The 24,035-nt window shown below is 35.4% G+C and overlaps 1 protein-coding gene and 1 pseudogene across 2 annotated transcripts; one reads left to right on the top strand and one right to left on the bottom strand.

Moving 5' to 3' along the window:
• The first annotated feature begins 4,355 nt into the window (after positions 1-4,355).
• Positions 4,356-12,355, top strand: LOC110736982 (annotated as a pseudogene).
• Positions 12,356-12,502: 147 nt separating this feature from the next.
• On the bottom strand, positions 12,503-20,269 carry LOC110736983 (cyclin-L1-1-like). 2 transcript variants are annotated; one of them, XM_021917324.1, is made up of 9 exons: positions 20,090-20,269; positions 19,062-19,235; positions 18,703-18,784; positions 18,446-18,586; positions 18,074-18,249; positions 13,737-14,010; positions 13,109-13,565; positions 12,912-12,980; positions 12,503-12,793 (listed from the first exon to the last, which is right to left on the bottom strand). In XM_021917324.1, exons 2-9 carry the CDS (start codon positions 19,211-19,213, stop codon positions 12,723-12,725), a joined length of 1,422 nt encoding a protein of 473 aa, XP_021773016.1. In that variant the 5' UTR covers positions 19,214-19,235; positions 20,090-20,269; the 3' UTR covers positions 12,503-12,722. The 2 variants fall into 2 exon arrangements, with proteins under 2 accessions (XP_021773016.1, XP_021773017.1); XM_021917325.1 differs by having other exon boundaries at positions 12,519-12,793; positions 12,942-12,980.
• Positions 20,270-24,035: the final 3,766 nt, after the last annotated feature.

The raw sequence follows: 24,035 nt of genomic DNA, 5'->3' as shown, positions 1-24,035 counted from the left end.
AAGGAATTAATGAAGCTGTTGATTATATGTACAAAGCTACTGGTTTTCAGCCCCTTTTTACCCACGTTGAGGTCATTTCTCTAGTCTGCTACACTTATGTTTTTACTTTTTTACCAATGTATGGTTCAATTCATTACCCATTTTTTGGTTAGTAATGCTATCCGCTTTATTATCTATGATCCGTTTGGTAGGCAATAATCAATAATGGTAAACTATCGGGTTAGAGAAGTACGTATTGTTGTCTCTACCTTTTATTCTGGTTATTAATAGCATGAGACTTACCTTGCAAAATTAATTATTATTAAAGCTATTGCCACAATTATCATTTCTCAGACTTGTAAGGGTTTGGCAAAAGAAAAATTAATTATAGATTTGTAATTCACTTGTAAATTCAGCAATTAGTGCATGACTTAGGGTGTCATATATATCAAATAAAATAAAAATTGTAGAATAGACCCGGTGCACAATAAACGGTTAGGGCAACATAGTGTCACCATTCAAATGTTTTGACACTAGATCGTGGGTGCAGTACACTCTTGCATATCTGATGGCAAGCTAAGGGCGCCAACCGAGTTTAAAAAGGGGCTTGTGAGCACGTAGCAACACAAGACTACAACGAGTTTAAAAAATGTATACCCTTGCCTTTAAGCTAAAGTAAAGACAAATAAAGTCGATTGGGGCTTGTGATGACCAAGTCTGTCAAGGTGGACGCACGCAGGGTCGACGAACATAATTTATCTACTTCGATAGTTGATATCTAGCGATACACTGGTGCTTTAAAACAAGTGATGATGAATCAATATTTATAAAGGCATGCAATAAGATACAACACAACATAAGTTGTGAAACTTTGATTCTCATTTATTAATCATCAATCAGAAAAGAGTATTTTTAGAATTAAATTATTATTGTTTCCCATTGAACACTAGATCAGATTATCGTCAATAACATACATGATACATCCTTTATTTGAATTAGTTGCTCTATTTTAAATTTATAATTGGCATAAGTTTGACCATTGATATTTTGAAATAGATATTGAGACTATTCCTATAACATTTAGCATAATAATATTATATATATGTATATAGAAATAAAGACAAGTCAAAGTTGACATCAGAATAGTTCACAAAATAAAATTAAAGTGGTAGAAATTACTCGTATTTACTAATAATTTGATCTTAAATGTTCATGGAAAATAATAAATTTACCCATATGTATAAGATTAAGAAGCCACTTCTTATTAAGGATATTTAATTATTCCGATTTGTGTGTGCTTTTGTCAAAAAATTTCAACTTTACACCATTTTAGGTTGTTTATTTAATGCTTGTATATACTACATATATCATTAAAATTTGAAATTAGCTAAGTTAATTGAGCATCCATTTTAGATTGTTTACTAATGCTTAAATATCCTACATATATCATTAAAATTTGAGATTAGCTAAGTTGTGATTAGATTAGCTAAGTTAATTGAGCATTAAGCTTTTCCAATTTAAAATATCACTTTAATTTTTCAATTACATTGTTGCCATTATGGTTCTAGTTTTGATAATAACATTTGTTCTTTTGAAAATAAGTTCAACTAATGCTCCTTCTATTTCCAAATAAAAGTCTCATTTGTTCAATCCACTCTTATTTATGAGTAATAAATACATTTTTTTTAAGTCGATCAAAGAGAATAGTGAGGTTTTTCATACTAAAAACGAATAAATAGGGTGAAATGTAGTTTAGCAAATATTTGTTTAGAATCATTGCTTTACATAATCAATGAAATTTGTCATAATAAGTTAGCTATTTCATTAGCGTATTGGCTCATCTTCCCCTTTAGGTAAGATTATATGACTCTAAAAAAGTTAGTGACACTCTTTCGTAAGAAACTCTCCCGTTCTTAGCATGTGCAAAGAAGTTTGGTATTGTTGAATGTCAGATGTACAAACTAACAACTCGTTGAGTCGTTGGTCAAATGGCCGATGATAGATCGGATATTAATATATGATTTTCAAAAATTATGAAACTTCCTCACTAAATTTGAATTTAATTTGGTGCAATTAATGGTGGATTTACTTAAAATTGAAAGGTCAAATTCTCTCAATTGTAGATACTTATGGCTTATTTGGTTGCACAGAGAAAATAAGAGAAGTGAAAAATTATGGGAATTTGAAAATAGATAAGGTGTTTGATTGACAATAAAAAAAGTGTAAATGTATGAATTGTAAATTCATAAAAAATTGGGACTTTTTAGAAAACATGGGAAGTTAATTACCTAACCCTCCCTCTCCTTAATAAGTAAAAAAATTCCCACAATTTACAATTTTTTTTCATGTCAATCAAATAATTTTAAACAATTCCTAACAATTTGATATAGGTATTTAATTCCTATAAAATATAATTTCTATGAAAAGTACATTTTCATATCAAACTAATAACACTTTAGACGTAAGGATCTTAGCATTTTACTCTTTTCCTTCACTTCTAAGTTACCTCTTTTTTTTTTTTTTTTTTTTTTGGAACACATCACTTCTAAGTTACTTACTTTTATAGTAGCCTGTCCTTTTCCTTTTTGGTTATAAATTGAGTATTTATATCACCTCCATTTTAAGTTAATCGCAAAACTTGTAATTTTTTTTGGAAAATTCTATATGTAGTCTTAAGGGCAATCTATGTATAAGAAGTTATAAAGATGATATATTTATTATTTACACTAATTTGCGCATAATTTTGTCATACATTTCTAACCTAATACCAAATAACAAAAGATATTTAATGATTATTTATAACCCTAAGGACTACATATAGCATTACCACCTTTTTTATTTTTTATTTATTTATTTATTTTTTATTTTTTTTTATTTTTTATTATCACGTATTCACATTTACCCACTGTCCCACTCATTACTTTTGTTTTAACATCATTTCTCACATAGGGGTGAGCAAAAATTCCGGGTACCCATAATTGGATACGGAACCGGTTAGGAACCAGCGAGTTCGAAACTGGAATTGGACCCACTGGTTCCAATTTCGGGTAATAAATTAAGGACCCGTTTACCACCAGTTTTAATTCCAATTCCAATTCCAATTCTCAACTTTTTGGAACCGGAACCGGTTGGCTATCCGAATACCCAATATATGCTAAACTAAATAAGTTTTAAATAATAAAAATATGTTGAATTTATCTAGTTGGTAAAATGAAAAAACATTATTAATACCTAACATAAATACAAATAGCTATGGGTACCCGGAACCAAAACCGGTACCCGGTGGTTCCAATTCCAATTCCTAAATTTTAGGATTCGGTCAATTTCGATTCCGAATTTAGAACCCAATTCTTAAAATTTTGACCGGGTACCCGGTTTACTCACCCCTATTCTCACACTAACATTCATAAGCAATATATGACTTTTTCTGTGCAATAACGGAGTAATTCATATATGTACTTGTGTTCTATAGGTGCAATTAACCTAAAATGGAGGTCATGTCCGATGATAAAAGTGAACAAGACTTTTGCACCAAAAATATACTACGTATATTGACTTTGGAGTAAAAGTATATATCAGAAAAAACTAATTAAGTACGGAGTAGGTACTAGTGACCATACCTCCTTAGGTATCAACCACACGATATCTCAAGGGGCGTTAGTTTTTGGCAAAATATAGTTGTGTAGAGGTAGCTGCTTGTTTTGATAGTAGTGGTTAGCTGTGCATATAGCAATTAGTTGCGACGATATTTGATTAAAATATGCATGTTCGGTTAGTAACCGTTGACGAGTTGTTAACATATAAAAATTACGGAGTAATATTTTTTCCATAAAAGGATATAATAAATTTCAACACCCACGTATGGTTAATTTTCAAAAGCTGATAAAAACTATCTCCACCACTAAAATCTATTCCAACAACTACATTATTTCTTGTAAAAAAAAAAAAAAAAAACCTACTACATTGTCAAACATCATAATTTTTTTTTTAAGTACTAATTTGACTTGGTCAAACCACTAAAAACTAGTGCTAAACACGTCTTAAATGTAAAGTATTTGAGACTTCTAATATAACCTAAAATGTTTAATGAAATTTCATCTAAGTATTTTTTACACAGTATACCTTTAAGTATTTAGCTCTTTTACGTGTACGTGTAAACTGTGAGATTTTATAACATAAATTGAGTGCATAATTTTCCACTAAAACATTAATAATGAAAAAGTTTTTATTCTTTCCCCGAAATATCATTCTTGTATTTGCAACAATTTTTCCCCCTTATTCATAGATATACTTGTACTTTGTAGGTATAATTATAATGCAAACTAAGCAACATGATTAATTTGATAAACATAATTATAGCAAACCTGCAACAGAAGGCAACGCGTCCAATAACTTGATTTACTCCGTAGTTTTTAATTAATACAAGAAGAATTAGTCAAGTACAAAAAGTCTTTAACGAGTATTCTTTATAAATTTTCTAAATATAACAACTGCAGTTCCGTATAACTTCCTCGATTATATATCTATAAAAACTCTGCTAATATTTTCATGAAAGTTGTAAAACCTAGTGAATAACGCTTCTTTTTTAGTTGATTGTTGAATATAATTACCGGAAATTAAAAGGGTTTTTATAATTTGTTGAATAAAAAATCAGCCGTAAAATTTAGAGGAGATTGAATGGGTGGTTGTTTTTCGGATGTGAGTGGTGGAATGGCGGCGGTTGGTGGGCCCATGCCAATGGCGGCGGACGGAGATGGACACAATGATGCAGTCGATTACTTCTACAAACTTAAGGGTTATCAACCTTTGTTTACTCAAATTGAGGTTTGATTTTATTATCTTTAATTTAATTAATTTTTAATTAACTCAGTCAATAAATAATTATAAACCCATTAATTTTTTTAACTGTGTTTTTTGGTGTATTTTAGCTGATATGTATTTTATTTTCTGGGGTACTGTTCTTGTTGGCGGCTGATGAATTTTGTTGTATGGATAATTGTCAAATTGAAGGGACCCAGTTTGGAATATACGAAGTACTAGGTTTTCTTGGGTTTTTTTTTTGAAAACAAGGTTTTCTTGGGTTTGAAAGTTATAATCTTTATTTATCTTGTTAGGGTTCTTCATACAAAAGTATTTTAATGATTTTATACAAGTATAAAGTTTTTCTTTTTGAATTGTTTGGAATTGACTTTGAGGTTGGAGGAATTGAATCTTCTTATAAAAGTTGGAAGTGGGAATTGGATTCAATTAGCCCACCTAACCTTTGAATTGAAGGAGATAAGAATTGAACTCTTTAACCCCGATATTTTAAATGGGAGATGGGAATTGAACCACCCAACCCGAGATAGAGACTCGATAATTGAGCTCTGACATGATTCTTTAGTATCTATGTACGGGGTATTAAAACAACACTGTCTTATGGATCAATCTTTTAATTGAATTTGAAATTTTGAACCCTTGGATAATTATATTGTCCTGTGGATAAATACACATGAAAAAGAAAGGTTCTTTTTTGGTTAAACCAGGCAAACAAAAGGAGACTTGAGAGCCAAGGGCATGAAATGTGACAATTTTTAACTGTTAACTGTCGAGACATTCAAGCTCCTGTGATTTGTTCTACAATTCATGAACTTGGAGGTTATTTTGAAATAATTGTTTCTGTAGCATAAGAGTACATCCAAAATGCTATATCCTATTCATCAGAGACTAGTCAATGGCGAACGTTGTTTTCGTGCTTGATGGAAAGAAAGGATTAGATCGTGCTGGTCTATCTTCTACTTTGATTTTATTATTGTTCTAATTAACTTGGAAAGCTAACCTGGAAGTTCTGTTGTATCTTCCATTATTTGTGGTTTGACGTGGAACTTATTAAGCACTTGGTGTGTCGATCACTCAATTTTTTTTTTTTTTTTTTTTTTTTTTTTTTTTTTTTTTGAGTGTCAATCACTCAATTGTGTATATAGAATTCAAATATCTAAGACCTTGTTTATGGTCAACGTAAATCTGCTTATTATATGATTTCAGTATGGTTTGCGCTGCATGGCCACCTTAGTAGGATTTATCTAAGAAAATGTATTTTTTATTATTATTTTTTTTATATAATGGAAAGGATCATCTTAATTTTACTAAAGGTAAGAGATTAGTGTTGCCCTACGTTGAGATTCCCATGAACATATGTGCATCTATGCATTCAGTACAAATAATAACAAGTGCTCGTAACTTGTTAAATTAACTTGTTTATTTTGTAAGGGTATCTCTTATAAGAAGTTACTGTTACAAATAAAATCTTATATATATTGAACCTTTTACATAGTCTTTGTTTCAATGTTATATCTGCTTGTTGTTCATTGGATCTTAAAAAGAAATGGAGTTGTAAGCTCTCTCATCTTGCTGGATAGGTGTATGAGAGAGAGCTTCAAGCTATAAAGTTGTAAGGGTTTTTGATAGCTAATGGGTATGAAATCCTTATAGAAGGGCAATGCAATTGAATTATAAATTCCTTATAGTATTGATGTGTCTGTTAAAATATGGTGGGTTTATGTATTGGTGTTGGTCAGAAATAAGTCCAATAACTCTTTCAAGGTTTTGGAAGGGGAAAAAAAAAAAGTAGGTTCAATATGTATTAAGTCTCACTCAGTTGGCTTTATGAAAGGAATTCACTGGCTTGGTTGATAGAGGAAGGTTTCTTAAAACCATAACTCTTGATCTGGGACTGTATACTTTCCTTACAGCATGGCTTTAATTAGGAGTCCAAGCTAGCTACTTAATGCTAGTTTAGATTTAACAAGAGGTCTAATTTAGCCTTTTCGACGTTTTGGCGAAAACTCGAGCAACCTTAAATTGCAGACTGTGACATTTGAACTTGTCTTTTGCTTAGAAGTTCAATTCTGGGGATGGAAATTTGTAAGTTAAATATGAAAACAAGTTGGAACACCATGGCATGAACAATTTCAAGAATACTCTCACATTCACAACAAGAGTTAGAGAAGATTAATGAAGTAAATATATATTCATTTTTTTTGAGAAATTTGTGTTAATACTCGTGTTTGTTATTAGTGTTCATGCTCCAATTTTTGTTGTAGAAGGATATGCTCTTCCACTTTTCTCTACTCTATTCTCTTCTAAATTTCTAATTGTAGATATGCCCCCCCCCCCCCTGTAGTCCAGAAATTGCCCATAACACCTATGTTTAGAGTGTTAGTTTTTAGAAGATAAACTAACTTGCTTCTTGTGCTTCTTCTGCATAATTTCATATATGTAAAAATGGGATAGAGAGACCAATTTCCCTATGTACCATGTTGCTGTGACCCTTGTGCAGTATGTACACTGAGGTAGCAGGACAATTTGCGTTGTAATCAGTAAAGTTTCACAAACATTACTAGAAACATTTTATGTACAACTACAACTACATTTGAGAATTGTTTAGATCTGTGATGAGCCATGCTTTGTGTCTTCATCTTGTGCAAATGTTCAATCAAAGGCATGTCTTCCATTGTGGTTTAATTATTAGCTAGAAATTGCCTTGTTTTCATGTAGAAATTTGATAGTTTGCTGGTGTTCTAGGTCTTCTTTGAGGACTAAACATGTTGCACTTTGTTCTGCAGTTATCCCTGTCTGCTTCAAAGCTACTTGATCGTGACATCGTTTCAAAGGTACACTTTTCCGTATTAAGTGGCAGTAGTCAGAGCCTGTATCACATTTAATTTGATATAAGCTGAATGAACATCTTGATAGTGGGCAGTAGGTGTTGGAGTTGCTAGCTGTGTTTCTGCATAGGTGCATATGCAATTGTTATTTGAAGCTGTTGAGATATCTTGATGCTTCAAATGTCACCTTGTTATTAATGGAAACAACTATTATAGCAATCACTGAAACAGTGCAAATTGCACCTGTAGATTCCTAAAGTTAATTGCATTAAAGAGTTTGCCATGGAGAAAGAAATAACGTTTTTCATTGCTCAATACTCTTAACTGATATATTAATTCGTAGATAGGAGACCAAATTATACCTACCACCTTCTTAAAATCTCTCTACATAAATGATTTGGTTCAATGCAGAGTGATCCAATGGCTGTAATTTACATGAAGAAGCGGGATGGAACTCTTGAGGAAATTGGTCGTACAGAGGTTATCTTAAACAGTTTAAATCCTGTCTGGATTGGGAAAATACCTATTGCCTACCATTTTGAAACAGTTCAGCCTCTGGTGTAAGCACCTTCCTTCGACTTTAAACAAGCTCTTATAAATTATAATTCATTAACCAGAAGGACCTCAGACAACTTTAGTCTGACTCATTTATATATTGTTCTGTCACTGACAGGTTTCATGTATATGATGTTGATACAAGATATCACAATTTACCTGTGAAGGTATAGTTTTTTGCTTCATGTCTCTGGGCTTTTTTATGTTTTTAAGATACATGTTTTTCTTGACCAATTTGCCTTTAGGTTCTCATTAGACAATTTGCAATTGTTTGTTTCAGACACTCAAGCTACAGGATCAGGATTTTCTTGGAGAAGCTAATTGTGTCTTATCAGAGGTACTTTAGTTGGATCTTAATAGTTGAGTTTCTTGCACAACATGTTTTTTTTGTGCACCATACATGAGTGTTGCAACTTGTTTAGTGTTTGAGCATCTATTTAAGAGGTGTTATAATGTTTGCTTATGGTTATATCCTCTTTGGCAGATATTTACCAAACGTGATAAGACTTTGACTCTAAAGCTGAGCAACAAAATTAAGAAAACTGCAGGCGTACTAAACGTTCATGCAGAAGAGTGTTGCATCAAAAAGTGCTGCAGAGATTGTATTCCGTTGCACAAATCTGGATAACAAAGATTTGTTATCTAAAAGTGTATGTAAACTTTGTGTGACTGATGGTTGAATTTCTTGTTTTACTTGTGTTTTTTGTGGTCACTAACCCTCACTTCCTTGCTTACAGGATCCTTTTCTGTGTATATCTCGGAAAGTTGAGACTGGAAATGCTGTTCCAATCTGCAAGACAGAGGTCATTAACAACAACCTAAATCCTGTATGGAGACCTGTTTATCTGAACACACAACATTTTGTAAGCAAGGTAAGTTTATCTGCTTCTATTCTATGCTTGTGTTATTCACAGGAGCAAAATATGTGGGCATGAAAGGAGTTGATGTTGCTACATATAATAATATTTTGATGTCTTTTATTCATTAATTCTGTTGCAGGATAACCCTTTGATTATCGAGTGTTTTGATTTTAACAGCAATGGAAATCATACTCTTATTGGGTAATTATCCTTACTAATTTCTGCCTCTCCTTTCCTGCATAATTTCCATTGTTTGTGTGGTCTATTTGTGATGGATTACTAACAAAAGTATACACTTTGAGCAGCAAACTTCAAACATCAGTAGCAGCCTTAGAAAATCTGCAGAAAGAAAAGACTGGTATCAACTTTGTCAAGCCACACAACGGTCGTGAAAAGGTGCTTTGTAATGAGCAATAATTGGATTCCATGGACTCTAACCCCTTTTTTGTATCTTCTAATTATTTAAATTTATGGTTGATGATCACTGTAGGTTCTTAAGGGTCGGTTATTTGTAGATACATATCGTGAAAAGCAGCTGTACAGCTTTCTTGATTACATTTCTAGTGGTTTTGAGCTCAACTTCATGGTTGCTGTTGATTTTACTGGTACGTAAATTCCATTGATGCTTTATAGGTGCATAAGTTAAGTCATTGATTTTTTTAACACTAAAATCCTTGTGGTTGTGCTCTTCTTTGTATTTGTACAGCTTCAAATGGAAATCCTAGAAGCCCAGAGTCCTTGCACTACATTGATCCCTCTGGCTGATTGAACGCTTATCAGCAAGTAAGGCTTCATCGTTCTAGATTTGAGTTTAATTAATACCTAAAATCTCATGGAAACAATGTAGTCGTGATACACTGAACACAATTTCTTATTTTGACTTGAGCCTAGAACTAGTAACTATAGACCATATTCACCAGTGGATTTCTTGCAGGCAATAATGGAAGTTGGGGAGGTTTTACAGTTTTATGATTCAGACAGGCGTTACTCTGCATGGGGTTTTGGAGGAAAGACAATGGATGGCAGTGTCTCCCATTGCTTTAACTTGAATCCAAGCCCGTACAATAGGGAGGTAATATGATGCATCTTATTCCTCCTCACTCCCTGACCCTACCCTTCTTCTTTTGCTGTCATTTTCTTAGCAGCTTGTTCACATAGATTGAGATGTAGAGTCCTGCATTAAACAATTTAAATATCCATATGACCATCATCTTTCCATATGTTAATCTTACTATGGTCTAAGAGTTGATTATGTACTCACTATTCAGTAATTAGTATTCACCATTTTGAAGTATTAAAAGAGTAAAAAAAAAAAAAAAAAAAAAAAAAAAAAAAAAAAAAAAAAAAAAAAAAAAACTTCAAGACTGAAACTTCGGCACCACAATTTTATCTGTATTCCCAGCTCTTGTTCTTCTAGATTCATAGCAATGATAAAGCAATTTTTCCATATGATCATAGGTTACCAAGTTTTGTGTTTTTATTTTTTTTCTTTAATTAATCCTGATTTTGTGATAAATATATGTGAAATGGGCCTTAGCTTGAAGCAAAACTTGGTCTAGAAGCATTTTTCTTCGTCATGCTTCAACTAAGATGTGAATTTAAATGTATCTTGACATCTTATGCAGGTTGAAGGAGTTGAAGGAATTATGGCCGCTTATAATTCTGCTCTTCACACCGTTGCACTTTCTGGACCTACTTTATTTGGTAAAGTAGTTCACAGAGCTGCAGAAATCGCTGGCCAGTCCCTCGAACAGACCAAGAGCAAGTATTATGTACTGTTAATCATCACAGTAAGTACATCTTATGAGATTGCAGTTGCATTCTATTACGTTGTCTTTAAATTTTAATCACATTGCTATGTTGTTTTTCTTTCAGGATGGAGTTCTCTCAGATTCCCAAGAAAGTATAGATGCTTTGGTGAGGGCATCTGACTTACCGTTATCAGTCCTTATTGTTGGGGTGGGTGGTGCTGATTTTACACAGATGGAGGTAAGCTATTGTATTTAGCAAAAATATTATCTCATTGTTGCTTGCACTTGACGAGGTGTGTGGGCAGGGTGACACAGAATTGTTATACTGATGCCTTGAGACTTATCTAAAGTGTGTAAATGTGTATGAACATACGATATGAAGTGGGGATATAGTGTCTGATACCAAAGGCTTTGTTTTACTAAGTGTTTGGCCTTGAATCATTACATTGTAACTTAAATTCATATTTACATCTTGACAGATACTTGATGCTGATAAAGGGCACCGGTTGGAGAGCTCTACAGGTCGTATAGCAACTCGAGACATTGTTCAATTCGTGCCAATGCGTGATGTTCAAGGTTTGTTAAAATCTCATTCACATTGAACTGATTTTGTAATCTTTGTATTTTCACCATTTCACTTTATGTATATCATTAAATGAACTTTCTGGTTACAAGTTTACAATCCTTCTTTTTTCCTAAAACTTAAACAAGATGTTTCATTTTTGCAAATTGGATAGCATTTTAGTTTGGATTGTAAAATAACTTTCCAAGTTCACTAATTTAATTTAATATGGCGGTGTTGTTTTTTCTCGTGTGCAGCAGGGCAAAAACCCATGGTTGAAGCGCTCTTGGAAGAATTACCCGGGCAATTTCTATCTTACATGCGTAGTAGAGACATCAAGCCATTAATGTGAACATCAAAAAGGCATTCCCTCAAGTGCCCTTGTTATTAACCATGCTGTTTAGCTTCACAAAGATGATGTTTGCTGGATTAGTTGAATGAAGGGTAACAAGTACATTTATATGGGTATAGGCTTCGGTAGTTTTTGCAGAGTGGAAACTGTATATATATAAATATCTGCTTAGGTTATTAGTGGTTGTTCCTCGTTTTGAGCCTTCGAGGTATTCATTGGTTTGTTGATGAAGTTGATAGAGAATTCTACGTAGTCTCTGTTAAGTGTTCATTGGTTTGTTTATGGGAGGTGTTAGTTCCATATTTTCTTTATTCTTTGATACCAACTGTAAATTACGGAGTATTGTCTCTAATATAAGATGCTTGAATTTTTCCTACTATATTGATCAATTTTCTAACTTGGCCAGTTTGATTTGAGATTACGAGCAACTAATTGCAAATCTTGGTCAATATAACTATTGTTTGGTAAATCATCTATTTGTCATGCCTCAAAGTTTACTCGTATAATATTATCATTAACTCTTCGGTTAGAACTTCAGAAGTGTATGTTCCTCAAATTTGTACAAGTATAATTCTTCGTGAAAATATTTATATTGTAACTATTTTTTTTTTTTTTTTTATTTATTTGAAAGAAAAATTCATCTAGTAGACCATTTTAAATTTGTAATCTTCCATTTTTAGATGCTAGACCGCCTTAAAGAACCTTCAAGTGTTGAACAATTTAGAAGGCAATCTACCATCAAATTCCTCTAATCAAAGTTTTAGTTTACTTAAAATGACGCCAACAATCTTACAAGATGATGAAGCCGGAGGCTTGGGATATTAACAAGCTGGTGTTTCAACTAGCAGTACTGTATCTTACATGTGAAACAATAGTTGATTAAACTTACAACATCCAAAGTGGATAACATACATTGTTTTCATCATACTTGCTCTAACAAAATCCAGACATCAAAAACATCTGCAACAGCAGAACATTTCTGCTATACATTTTATTACAAAAGCAGGTAGATCTGAATTATTGTTTCAAATGATGTCTATAGCGATCTTTGTCCCTAGCCGAGTAAGCATGGTAATCACGATCTCGATCTGCAACAAAAAGTGAAAAAAAAAAAAAAAAAAAACTCACTTTATCAACTTTGACACATATGAACCACATATCCTCGGGAAAAAAAGAAAAGGAAAAAAAAAAAAACTGCTCACTCACATTCCATATAAGTAGAATTTGAGGTCATACCTCGAGAAGAATGATGCCTTGATTTATCCGAATGACCTCCTGAATTGACAAAGAAGACAAACAGAATCAAGAAAGAAATATCAGATCCCAGCTAACAAAATGAACAAATAGTTGCAATTGATGATCACAAGCAACTGTTAAAGAATCAAGCTAAGGAAAACACTGACCTAAATCCTTAGCTTTATCCCGGGATCGTTGACTTCTTTCTTTCACTATCTCCCGTTCAATATCATCTCGCTCTCTTTCCCTGTCAGAATCTCTCCCCCTCTCACGATCCCGGGACTTCTGTCTATCCCTGTTCCTGTCTCTTTCTCTATCCCTGTCCCTAACCTTCTCTTTCTCTCTATCCCTATCTCTATCCCTTTCTGACTCCCTGTTTCGTTCTCCACTAGTTTCTGTTCTGAGTTCAGGCTTTGACTTGACCATGATGTCCTCTCTTCCTTCACCATCATTTGCCGTGTCCTTGGACTCGTCATCGCTTCTCTTAGAATCTTTCATCTTGTCAAGTGCCTGTTTTACAAGTGCGTCTCTGGATCCCCCAGTATCAATACTAGCTGCAGCACCTGCAGCCGTCTTTGTCACACCAGTATCAGCACTAGCCACTGGTGTATTCAGGGAACCTTCCTGGAATAAAGCGGAAACTATCAGAAAAGGCATGGCAACTTAAACTAGGCAGAACTATAGTATAGTAATTAAAGCTAACAAAAATGAATGAGTGCTAGAGGCAGTCAAATAGACATTGCTGGACCTAATAGTAGGGCCAGTGTGCTAAAATGACAGACGGGTGATGCTTACTTTGGGCACTGCAGTATTCTGTGAATCCCAAGACTTGTTGGATGATGTGAAGGAAACTGACTCCTTACAGACAGGTATATACTTGGCCTTCGGACGACTATACAGATGAGCTAGAACTCTACAGACTTCATCAATACCAGCTTTATCTGCATCAAAGACCTTCCACCATGGTGGATTCTCAGGAAGGGGAACTCCAAACCTTCTCGCAGCAGCATACACAACTCCACAAGCAACCACCTCACTTTTAAATCGAACACATAGTGTAGTCCGCAAACTGAGATACACACAAATGCAGAGTTAAGCTATGATATATAAAGCAAAGAAGAACTCAGCTATCACAAAGAGTACCTAGTCAAACATATATACTTTTTAGTACACACATATTATTTAATTAATATAGTCCCAAAGACAAGTCTAAGCCCTCACAGTGGCCCTTAGTCACGAAAGAAAAAATAACAATAGAAATATCATAATAGGCTGCAGCCTGTGGAAGAAATATAGACAGACAAGGAGATAGTCTGGTCAATCTAGTGAACATAGTCTAGCTAGAATAGCTAGTGGCAGTAGGAGACTAGATGGAAATAGAACTAACTGCATATTGTGGCAGAAAGCAAGTAAAGTACAAATAGCAATCGCAATGGTGACTTTGTATTTGTTGAAATACGATGGCTTTAGCAAGTGGTAGTAATCAATTTAATCATTTCCATTGGTTAATATTTGATGAATTAAAATTTAAACATGCCAGCCTATTAAAGCTCCATTCATGCCAAAGAATTTAGCAATCACAAACAGTCCTCAACGGCTCATTACAACATTACCTCATGACTCAACTACAATACTACAAATTAGATAGAATATGCCAGCATTAAACATCCTGGATTCTTATGCATCATCTGACATGATCTGTCCATGAATTTATTTAAGATAACAATTTTAAATAATATCATTCAGTGCTGAACTGTAGGGAAAGGTCTTAAGGGGCTTAAAGGCTTCTCTGCTGTAAGGGATTAATAATAATATCAATTACATGGGGCAAATTTTCCAGTTATAAGTGCAAGAGTCATTTACACTCTACTCGCTTACATTTGTTTACCTTAGGCATGCTATGGACAGTTCTAGTGTTTGACAAGGCAAAAGGTGCAGTAAAAAGGGTCATAGAGCCTAGGCAAAATCCATAGGAGTTAAGAGGCAAGGCACTTCATCAAAGTAAGACACTACTCTTAAAATACTTCCTCTGTTCCACATAGATTGCAACATGGATGAAATTACGCATCCCAAAGCACATTTTATATGCTAAATATCTATAATTATATAAGAGTATAAATTATAAAAAGTTGATATTGTGAAAGTATTTTACAAGCAAATCTAACAAGACCTCACATGACTATATTTTACTTTACATATAAATCATAATATGTGGTCAAACAAGCGTGATGAATAGTGTAAAAGTCCAATTGTTGCGATATTACTAGAACAGAGGAAGTACATAATAAGTATTAACTGTGTAAAACAGATTGCAAACATGAATTAAAGCATCCAGTCTTTCTATTAGAGTCTTAGCTTTGCCTTGCCTAGGCTTTTGTAAGCGTTTGGGCAACAGCAACTAGGCACATTATAGGCATGCCTAATTAAAAGGACAGTCCTATAGATGTAATTGAGGTGAGTAATGTGGTTGAAATTATACAGCTTAAGTTTCACTAAGCACCATAAATTTCATTACAAATTCTTATTCCCATTCATCATTTCATTCCATGTTGCCAAAGAAAAACACTTAAGCAAGTTAAATAGTCAAGCCCAGTCCGGCATAGACAAAACTTCATACCCTGCAGTTTCCTCTATTCAACGAGTGTACGTTCAAGCCAAGGCCCATTTCCTTTATCTATATTATTTCCCTGTCCTTCAAACCAGTTGGCAGAAGCCGAGTTCCAGGTTAAGGGAAGATTCATTCTAAAGGTAGGAAGTGGTTAGTATTGGGCATTTGGGACAACCGTCCTCTTAATCCCTATATCAAGGGAAAAACTGTTAGCTATACCAGAGAATTGTTAGTTATACTAGAGTATAATTTATACCACAATTGGATAATGTGGCCAAAAAACCTTACCCTGAAATTGTAGATTAAAAATAAAAATAAAAAATAAAAGAGCTTAGAGTTGAACTCTAACGGACCCCTTCCGAAATCACTCAAGGATTGCCATTGATAGTTGTCACTATGATGAGTTCTGCAATTATAGTAGCAGGTTCTTTTGCCTCTAAGACTTCCTAGGAAGCAAAGTATAGTGGCGTACATAGGGTTGTGAGGCAACTAGCAATAACTTCCATCCCTCCAGTTAGACTATCTGCCTTTCCCAATCAGCTAACATTTCCTGCCCTACTTCCAAAAAATCTGCCAGGCACTTGGCCTTGATTTTAACATGAAACACCACAATAATCACTATTACTCATCTAGACAGACGACCAGATAACTGTCTTTAATCTCATTACAGAACATAGACGTACAAGGCAACAAATTATTTTCAGTCTCAAGACAGCTTGAGGGTGTTTCTATAGTGTGACAGCATAAAAAAAGTGATATTCCTAAACCCGTACTGGGTCATAGTGTCATACTATTTGACATATTAGAGTTTGTTAAGATTGATGTTTACGATTATTCACTAGTTCACAGAGAGGGATGTTGACATGTCGTAGCCCTTAGGATGGCTAAGTATGATATAATAGGATCATTCAGTTGGTTGGGCAAGAGGATGTTTTTTAGTGTGCTTGTGATCTAGCAAACAATAAAAAAATCCATTTGAAGAAAGAAAAACAACAAAAAAAAAGTCCCCCCCACCATATATATTTGTAGTTTCACACTCCCTCTAATTTGATGTGAAGACTGAAGAAAAGAGGCAACAGTACTCCGAGAGTAGGAAAATAAAATAATTATGAAAGACAGATAATTTAATCAAAGTTTGTATTTTCCAAATCTTAAATTTTACAGTGCATAGAGGAGTGAGCAGATTTTAGTCAAGATTATTGCATAATGGTGTATACAGCTATACAATTTTTGAGCTGCTGATATTTTTTAACTTCTCCTATTGGCTCTCTACTTCCCTTGTTGCCTTATAGTAGGGTAGAAACAATGAAAATATAAGATAATAATTGTTTTGAGCTTTTATATACTTGGGTGATTTTATTTGGTAAAAATACTATAATAGTTCTAATGACTGTTCATATGTTTCCATATACACCGGGTATTGTGTTTCTCCATTTCCTAGTCTCCATGTTTCCGTATACTGTTACTATTATCCTACACCCAGGTGTAATTTAATACCTTCTCACAATTTCTTTTCTGCATGGACATGTGCAAAGCAAGTGGGGAGGAGAATCTGGGTGTAGGATAGACAATTTGACACTCTGCAATATGTCCTGCATATCTGCAGCAATGCACACAACTATCTCAAAGTCCATGAAAATCGAGGATAAGCAAAAAAAACAATTAATTTTACAGCCCCCCTTCTCACTTCAGGCCAACAAGCATATGCAAACCATAAAATGGTCCTAGCAATGACCCTCTAAGCAAAAAACGATTAATTTTACACCATGTCAATTATGGACTAAGCATGAACTCACCTCATAATTGGATGCAAAATTATTGTGTACGAGTGTAAAGTAACAAAGCCAAAACAAGCCAGCCAAGGGTCATAGCTTGAAAATGTGTAAAGCATAATTGCAGAAGATGCTTAGCTGTGCTAACCTTTCATTTCTGATCACTGTTACAAAGAAACTACATATCTATGAGACTATATATGAGTCTATGAGGCTTCTAGAAAAGATTATAGGCAAACCTACAAGTAACTTAGGATATATAATAAGTATACAATTTCACACAATCAAGATAATTAAAAGTTAAACACATGCATATTGACTAAGTAACTATAGACGGAAACCCCAACAAAAACTCTACGGCACTTGATACGGACTAGGAATTCTCCTAATTGAATGGCATATCATTACAATGCCAAAACCAGCAAAGAGGCATAGCACTCTCCCAAATTGAATGAGTAAACAATAATTGCAAGAGATTAGGAGCTGCCAGAGACTCCTGACCTTTAATTTCTTCTGACTTTAAAAAATGAACTATGAATCAATGTATACCTATGACATGAATGGATGAAACTTCAAGAAGATTATGATTTTAGGATAGAATTCAAGTATTCAAGGCAATTAAGATAAACACAAATTCACGCACTCTAGTCAAAACATAAAGATCCAATAGGTGGCATCACAAGTCAACAAAAAAAAACATTATATTTACAGAGAACAGAAAGATATATGATATTAATTGATGTGAGAAATACCTATCATTTGCTAGATTCCAAGCATCTTGCCTTAACTCTGAAGGTTCTTTAAGTTCAAGGACAGCTAGGTAGTTTGATATGAATTTGTGCGGGTGCTCGACATGACAAATGAAACCCATTTCTTTCAGGAGGTGTCTTTCTGTTCTTATCAAATCCATCTTCAGCTCCGAATATTTCTGTTACAAAAAGGGGATGAAAAAAAATGGTGAGTACAAAGTTTCAAACTTAAAAAGACAAAGACACTAATTTTCCTTTTAAGGGATAGATATACAAGTTAACTGGATAGACAAACATACAGCAATATCCTTAGTAACTAATATGTCAAATTGATAAGCAACAAGAAATGAGAGAAATACACGACTTGATACATACTTTAGAATAAAGATCCAAATGTTCGACAGGTAAATTTTCCCTTCGACATTCCATTCGATGGAAGACAATGAGGACTTGTCTGGCTTTCCTTGGACTCTCCTCAAGTTTTGATGCCAGCCAAACACAACTGGCAGCTACTCTCTGAAAATCAGTAAAATTAAGAAGATTCAGCAGCAGAATCAGTCCAGAAAGAACAGCAAGGGAATAAAAGAATTTCACGTTCAATCAAAATAAAGCAACAGAAGCAGAATATTAACCTTAACATTAAATCGGGCAAATGACTTTTTGCAGTAAAATCGATGGAACAGAACCTGGCCAGTTGCCATAACGGCTTGAGGTCTAAGATTTCACAATTAAGGACAACATAATCCATACTTTATTATCAAGGGCATAAGGCTATGGAGCACAAACACTTCATATTGCCTCAAGCTACCAAGGGTATTAGTACTTCAACACTTCATATTGGACCAAAATCATGGAATATATACAAACAAACAAAAAAAATTACGAGTCCAATACTAGGACACTTACCCATGTCCAACCCGAGTATGAGTAACATTAAAATACATGACAGCAGAAATGAACTTGCACAAGATAGAAACAACGTGAAGGATACAATCTAAGAAGGATGCCGCTCTCTTGAATCAAATCACAGCCATAAATCCGGAGAGTATTTTCGGTTTCCTCATCAATGGCATCTTTCCTTGAAGGGGAATTAGTTAGCTGCTCTTCCGTCAAGTAAAATGTGTCGATTGCCGTGTAAATCATCTTCCACCAATGCCCAACAAAGCTGTAACAAAGGTAAATGTTGATTATATTCAACTCATATACACAGCCTATTGTGACAAGCCAGCCTATATGACATCTTGTAGTAGTAAAAATAAACTAACCAGTACATTCAACACATGCTGCAAACAGGCCCCCATCCCTGAGCCGGGGCAATAGGGATGGGCGACGGCAGTCGGCAGCCAGCCAGCAATGGGCGCAAGGAGAAATGACTAATGTTCATTGTTTGCCATCCTAACAGAAAATATATATATATATATATATATATATATATATATATATATATATATATATATATATATATATATATATAGAATTCTGCAGAATTAAGCTGAATGATAGAAGTGGTTCAATGATATTGAGGCCTTGATAATCATCAAACTTCTTAAGAATTAAGAGGGTGTCCAATATTCGGGGTGCTAAACCTTCGAGCCAAGCCCGAATAGGGGTAGGCTCAGCTCAAGCTCAAATCTTGATGAGCCTCAAAACCCAAGCTCGACTCAGGCTGGCTCTAATTGCCTCAAAAGCTCGGTTCGTGGACTCAATTAGGCTCAATATATGCAACACATTGGCAACCAAATTTGACTCAAATATCAAATTAGGGTAGAAAAATCACATAATTTTTTTCTCGATTAAGAATATGTAAACAAATTGCACATAACAAGATTTCAGCAACAAATCCTGTCGTTATTATCGTTCATAACTTCGGTAATGATAAGCAATTGTTCAATTATCTACCTTATAAAAACCCTAAATTAACTATGCTGACAATAAAGTTAACGTTAATTTGAAACTAAACCCTAGATTGTGAAATTGAGATTCGATGATCAAAAAATATATATTATATATATAACTTACCTCAGAAGCTGCTTTAATACAGAAGAGAAAGATACAAGCCGCTTCAATGGAGAACTCAGAGTAAGTTTCAAGCTTAGAAACCACTTCAATGGAGATTTCTATGTACGCTTCAGTGAAGGAGAGAGAAGGGGTGCAGCGTGAAAAACTTCAAAGAGGGAAAAATAGTTTTGGAAGCATACGATTATACGAAGTACTCCCTTACAACAAAATACAAAGTACTTCGTACACGTTAGGCCCGATTCACTTCACCTTATTTTTGCTGAATTGAAATTATTATTACTGAACTGAAATTAATTTTACTAAACTGAAATTATTTTTGCTGAACTGAAATTATTTATACTGATTCTCTTGCATATTTCTTCTTTAAAGTTACTGATTTTTACTGAACTGAAATTATTTTTTCTAAACTGAGCTTATTTTTGCTGAATTGAAATTATTTTCACTGAACTAAAATTATTTTTTATTGAATATTATTATTTTAAGGTGAAGTGAACAGGGCCTTAATGAGTTACTCCGTATTGTCTTTCAAGGGGCATAATCGTAATATTCCTTACGGAGTACTCGTAGTAAAATGGTTATTTTTACCGCAAAAATCTTACTGCTCCGTCGTTACGCAACTATACAAGGAATAATCAAATAATGCACCTTATCGTGAGTATTCCTCATATAGTTAGTGTAATATGATTTGGGCCTTGTTTGGTTGTTTGGCTATTGGCTGTTTCTTTTGGCTTGTCTGACCAGCTGTTTATATTGGCTATTTATTTTGACTATTTGACTGCTGGCTATTAATAAATATGCTTGGTAAAGGTGGTTGTTGGTTGTTGGTTGTTTTATATAAAAATGACTTTTAAAGGCATTAATATATTTTATTATCCTTGTAATACACATTGCAAATAATGATGATGATGATGATGATAATAATAATAATAATAATAATAATAATAATAATAATAATAATAATAATATTATTATTAAAAAAAATAATAATAATATTAAAAAAATAATAATAATAATAATATTAAAAAAATAATAATAGTAATAATAATTGGATTGGGTAGGTTCCACGTCAATTTTCCGGCGAATTGGACTGCTTCTCCGGCGCGATCAGGGCCTCGGTGGCTGTACGTTCAGGGCCTAGGTTTCGAGTGCAGTTTCTGGGCGAATTTCAAGTGGTTTTTGGGCGAAATTCAGGTGTTTTCTGGGCCAACTTCAGGGTGTTTCGGGATTGTTTGGTGCAGTCTTAAAGGGCGGTTTTCAGGCTGGTTTCTGGCCGTCATTCAGGCGGTTTTCAGGCGTCGTTCTTGGGCTGTTTTAAGGCAATTTTGGGTTGTTTAGGGCGAGTTTCAGACCTGTTTTTACTGGGCGATTTTCAGACCTGTTTCGGGTTGTTTTCAGCGCAAGGTTCAAGCGGTTTTCTCTTTGTTTTTCAGGCTATTTCCTGCTCGGCTTTGGGTGCAGTTTGGTGGTGGTTTGGGTGTGATTTTCGTGCAGTTCGTGGTGCAGTTTTGGTGTGGTTTCGTGAGCAGTTTCTGGTGCAATTTTGGTGTATATAAGGTGCAGTTCATGGTGCTTTTTGGTGGTGGTTGTGGTGCAGTTCGTGGTACAGTTTTGGTGTGGTTTCGTGAGCAGTTTCTGGTGCAATTTTGGTGTATATAAGGTGTAGTTTTGGGTGCTTTTTGGGTGCAGTTTTAGTGTGTAGTTGATGTGCTATTTTTGTGTGTCGTTTTGTGTTCTTTTCGTGGCAAGTTGTGGTGGGTGTTATGCCTCCTATTGTTCGTTTTCATTGTCCATTTGCGGGTCTAAATGGGTTTCAGGATGGTGGGGGTAATGGGCTCACTAAAGCTTATTTACTCACTCATCTCCGTGATCGTCATTGTTGTGGGGATGCACGAGATTTAACTCGACACTCTCTTTCTTCTGATTTGGCCATTTTCTTAAAGGCGGAGTCAACATTTCGTCGTATGGGCATTTGGTTTTGTGGGGAGTGTTTCAAGACGCATACTTTTCGTACGAAGTGTCGACATGGTCCTGGTTCTGATGATATTGTGGCCCCACCTGATTCTGGGGATGGTATTGTTCGGTTCATCCTTTATGGTTTTTCTAAACCGCAGGGTCCATCTTCGGGAGTATCTGATCTTGTTCCTAATGTTCCTTGTGAGCCTCTTTTTTCATTCGATGTTGCTCTCTTGGATAGTTTGCTATCTAAGTGGTTTCGTTCGGTGAAATCTATTCCTCCTAAGTGTCGCTTGGGTTTTTCTCGGGTTCTAAAAGGTGCGCTTGATAAGGTGATATGCAAGCCTGATGACGTCTCTTGTTGGGTTCAACTGCTTGTGTTGCCTCTCTGTGTTCTAAAAACCTTTTCTCCAAGGAGTAGTCGTGAGTGTTCTTCGGGTGTCAGGCGGCAGCGGCAGGAAGAGAGTATCTCCGCTGCTATTCGATCTTGGTGTGAGCCTGGTGGTCCTGTGCATCTTGTGCGGGATACGTTGGCTGATGTGTCTCCACCTCTGTTGGATGCTGATGATGTGCATGATTTGTCTGAGCGTAATATTACGCAATGTAAGAGAAAGATTAGTGACGGACATTACACTGTTGCGGTTCGGGTGCTTTCGTCTTCTGGTCTTGCCCCTTACAATGATGCTACTCTTGCTGATTTGCAAGCTAAGAACCCTTCTTTTCCGGCTCCTATCTTACCGGATATCCCCGTTGATCAGCCCCTTATTGCTAATCCTGCTGTTGTTTTAGATCAGATTAGGGGTTTTCCGCGTGGTACGTCATGCGGTAGAGACGGCTTGCGTGCTCAACACCTTATGGATTGCTTGGGTGGTGCTGCAGTTGCTATTTCGGATGAGTTGGTAGACTCTATTACGCAGGTGGTTAATCTCTTTCTCGCTGGGAAATGTCCTGCTGTGTTGGGAGAATACATCGCCAGTGCTCCTCTCACGCCACTTGTTAAGCCTGGTGGTGGTATTCGACCTATTGATGTGGGTATTGTTTGGAGGCGTCTGGTTTCAAAGGTTGGGGCTGCTTTAATTGGTCCGCGTCTGGGAAACTATTTAGGAGGTCTTCAGTTTGGTGTTGGTGTGCCGGCGGGTGGTGAGGCTATTCTTCATGCTGTTAATCGTTTGGTTGAGGCTTGTGGTGGTGATGTTGGCCTCTCTATGTTGCTAGTGGATTTCCGGAATGCCTTTAATTTGGTTGATCGTACGGCTTTACTGCGTGAGGTCCGTCTCCGTTGTCCAGCTCTCTCGCGTTGGGTTGAATTATGTTACTCTACTCCAGCCAGGTTGTTTTATGGGGAGCATACCTTAAGGTCATGTCAAGGTGTGCAGCAGGGTGATCCTCTTGGCCCTTTGCTTTTTGCTTTGGTGCTCCATCCGTTGGTTTGTCGAATCAGGGATTCTTTCGAATTATGTTTGCAGGCTTGGTATTTGGATGATGGCACTATTATTGGCGACACCTTGGTGGTAGGGAAGGTCGTGGAGTTAATTTTGGTGGAGGGACCTAGTCTCGGCCTCCATGTTAACGTTGAGAAAACGGAAGTTTTCTGGCCCACGGAGGACCCACGTAGCCGTTTGGCCGGTGTCTTTCCTCCTGACATTGCTCGTCCTGTTCATGGTGTTAAGTTGCTTGGTGGTCCTGTCAGTGCGAATGCCTCTTTCTGTGGTAAGCTTGTTTCGCAGAGAGTTTCGAAGACCATTGAGCTCATGGATGTTGTTGTTAAGCTTGAGGATCCCCAATGTGAGCTGTTACTACTTCGTGCGTATACTGGGGTTTCAAAACTCTACTTTTCTATGCGTACGTGTCCTCCTCGTCTTTTTGAAGCGGCCCAGGTTTCTTTTGATGTGGCCCTTCGAGGTTCTTTGGAGCGCATTGTAACTGCTTCGGGGCCAGGTTTTGGTGATTGGCAATGGCGACTTGCCACCTTACCTTTTTCTTATGGTGGATT

The sequence above is a fragment of the Chenopodium quinoa genome, unplaced genomic scaffold, assembly GCF_001683475.1.
Source record: "Chenopodium quinoa cultivar QQ74 unplaced genomic scaffold, ASM168347v1, whole genome shotgun sequence".
In the NCBI taxonomy this organism is placed as follows: domain Eukaryota; kingdom Viridiplantae; phylum Streptophyta; class Magnoliopsida; order Caryophyllales; family Amaranthaceae; genus Chenopodium; species Chenopodium quinoa.
The sequence above is the reverse complement of the archived record's forward strand: the minus strand, read 5'-3'. Positions and strand labels throughout refer to the sequence as shown.

Excerpts from the sequence above, each read along its gene's own strand:
- LOC110736983 (XM_021917324.1), bottom strand. The coding sequence starts at position 19,213 with ATGATTTACACGGCAATCGACACATTTTACTTGACGGAAGAGCAGCTA. Across the intron at positions 18,587-18,702 it reads TTGCCCGATTTAATGTTAAG|AGAGTAGCTGCCAGTTGTGT; the intron begins GTTAATATTCTG and ends ACTGATTTTCAG. Across the intron at positions 18,250-18,445 it reads ATTTGGATCTTTATTCTAAA|AAATATTCGGAGCTGAAGAT; the intron begins GTATGTATCAAG and ends TTTTTGTAACAG.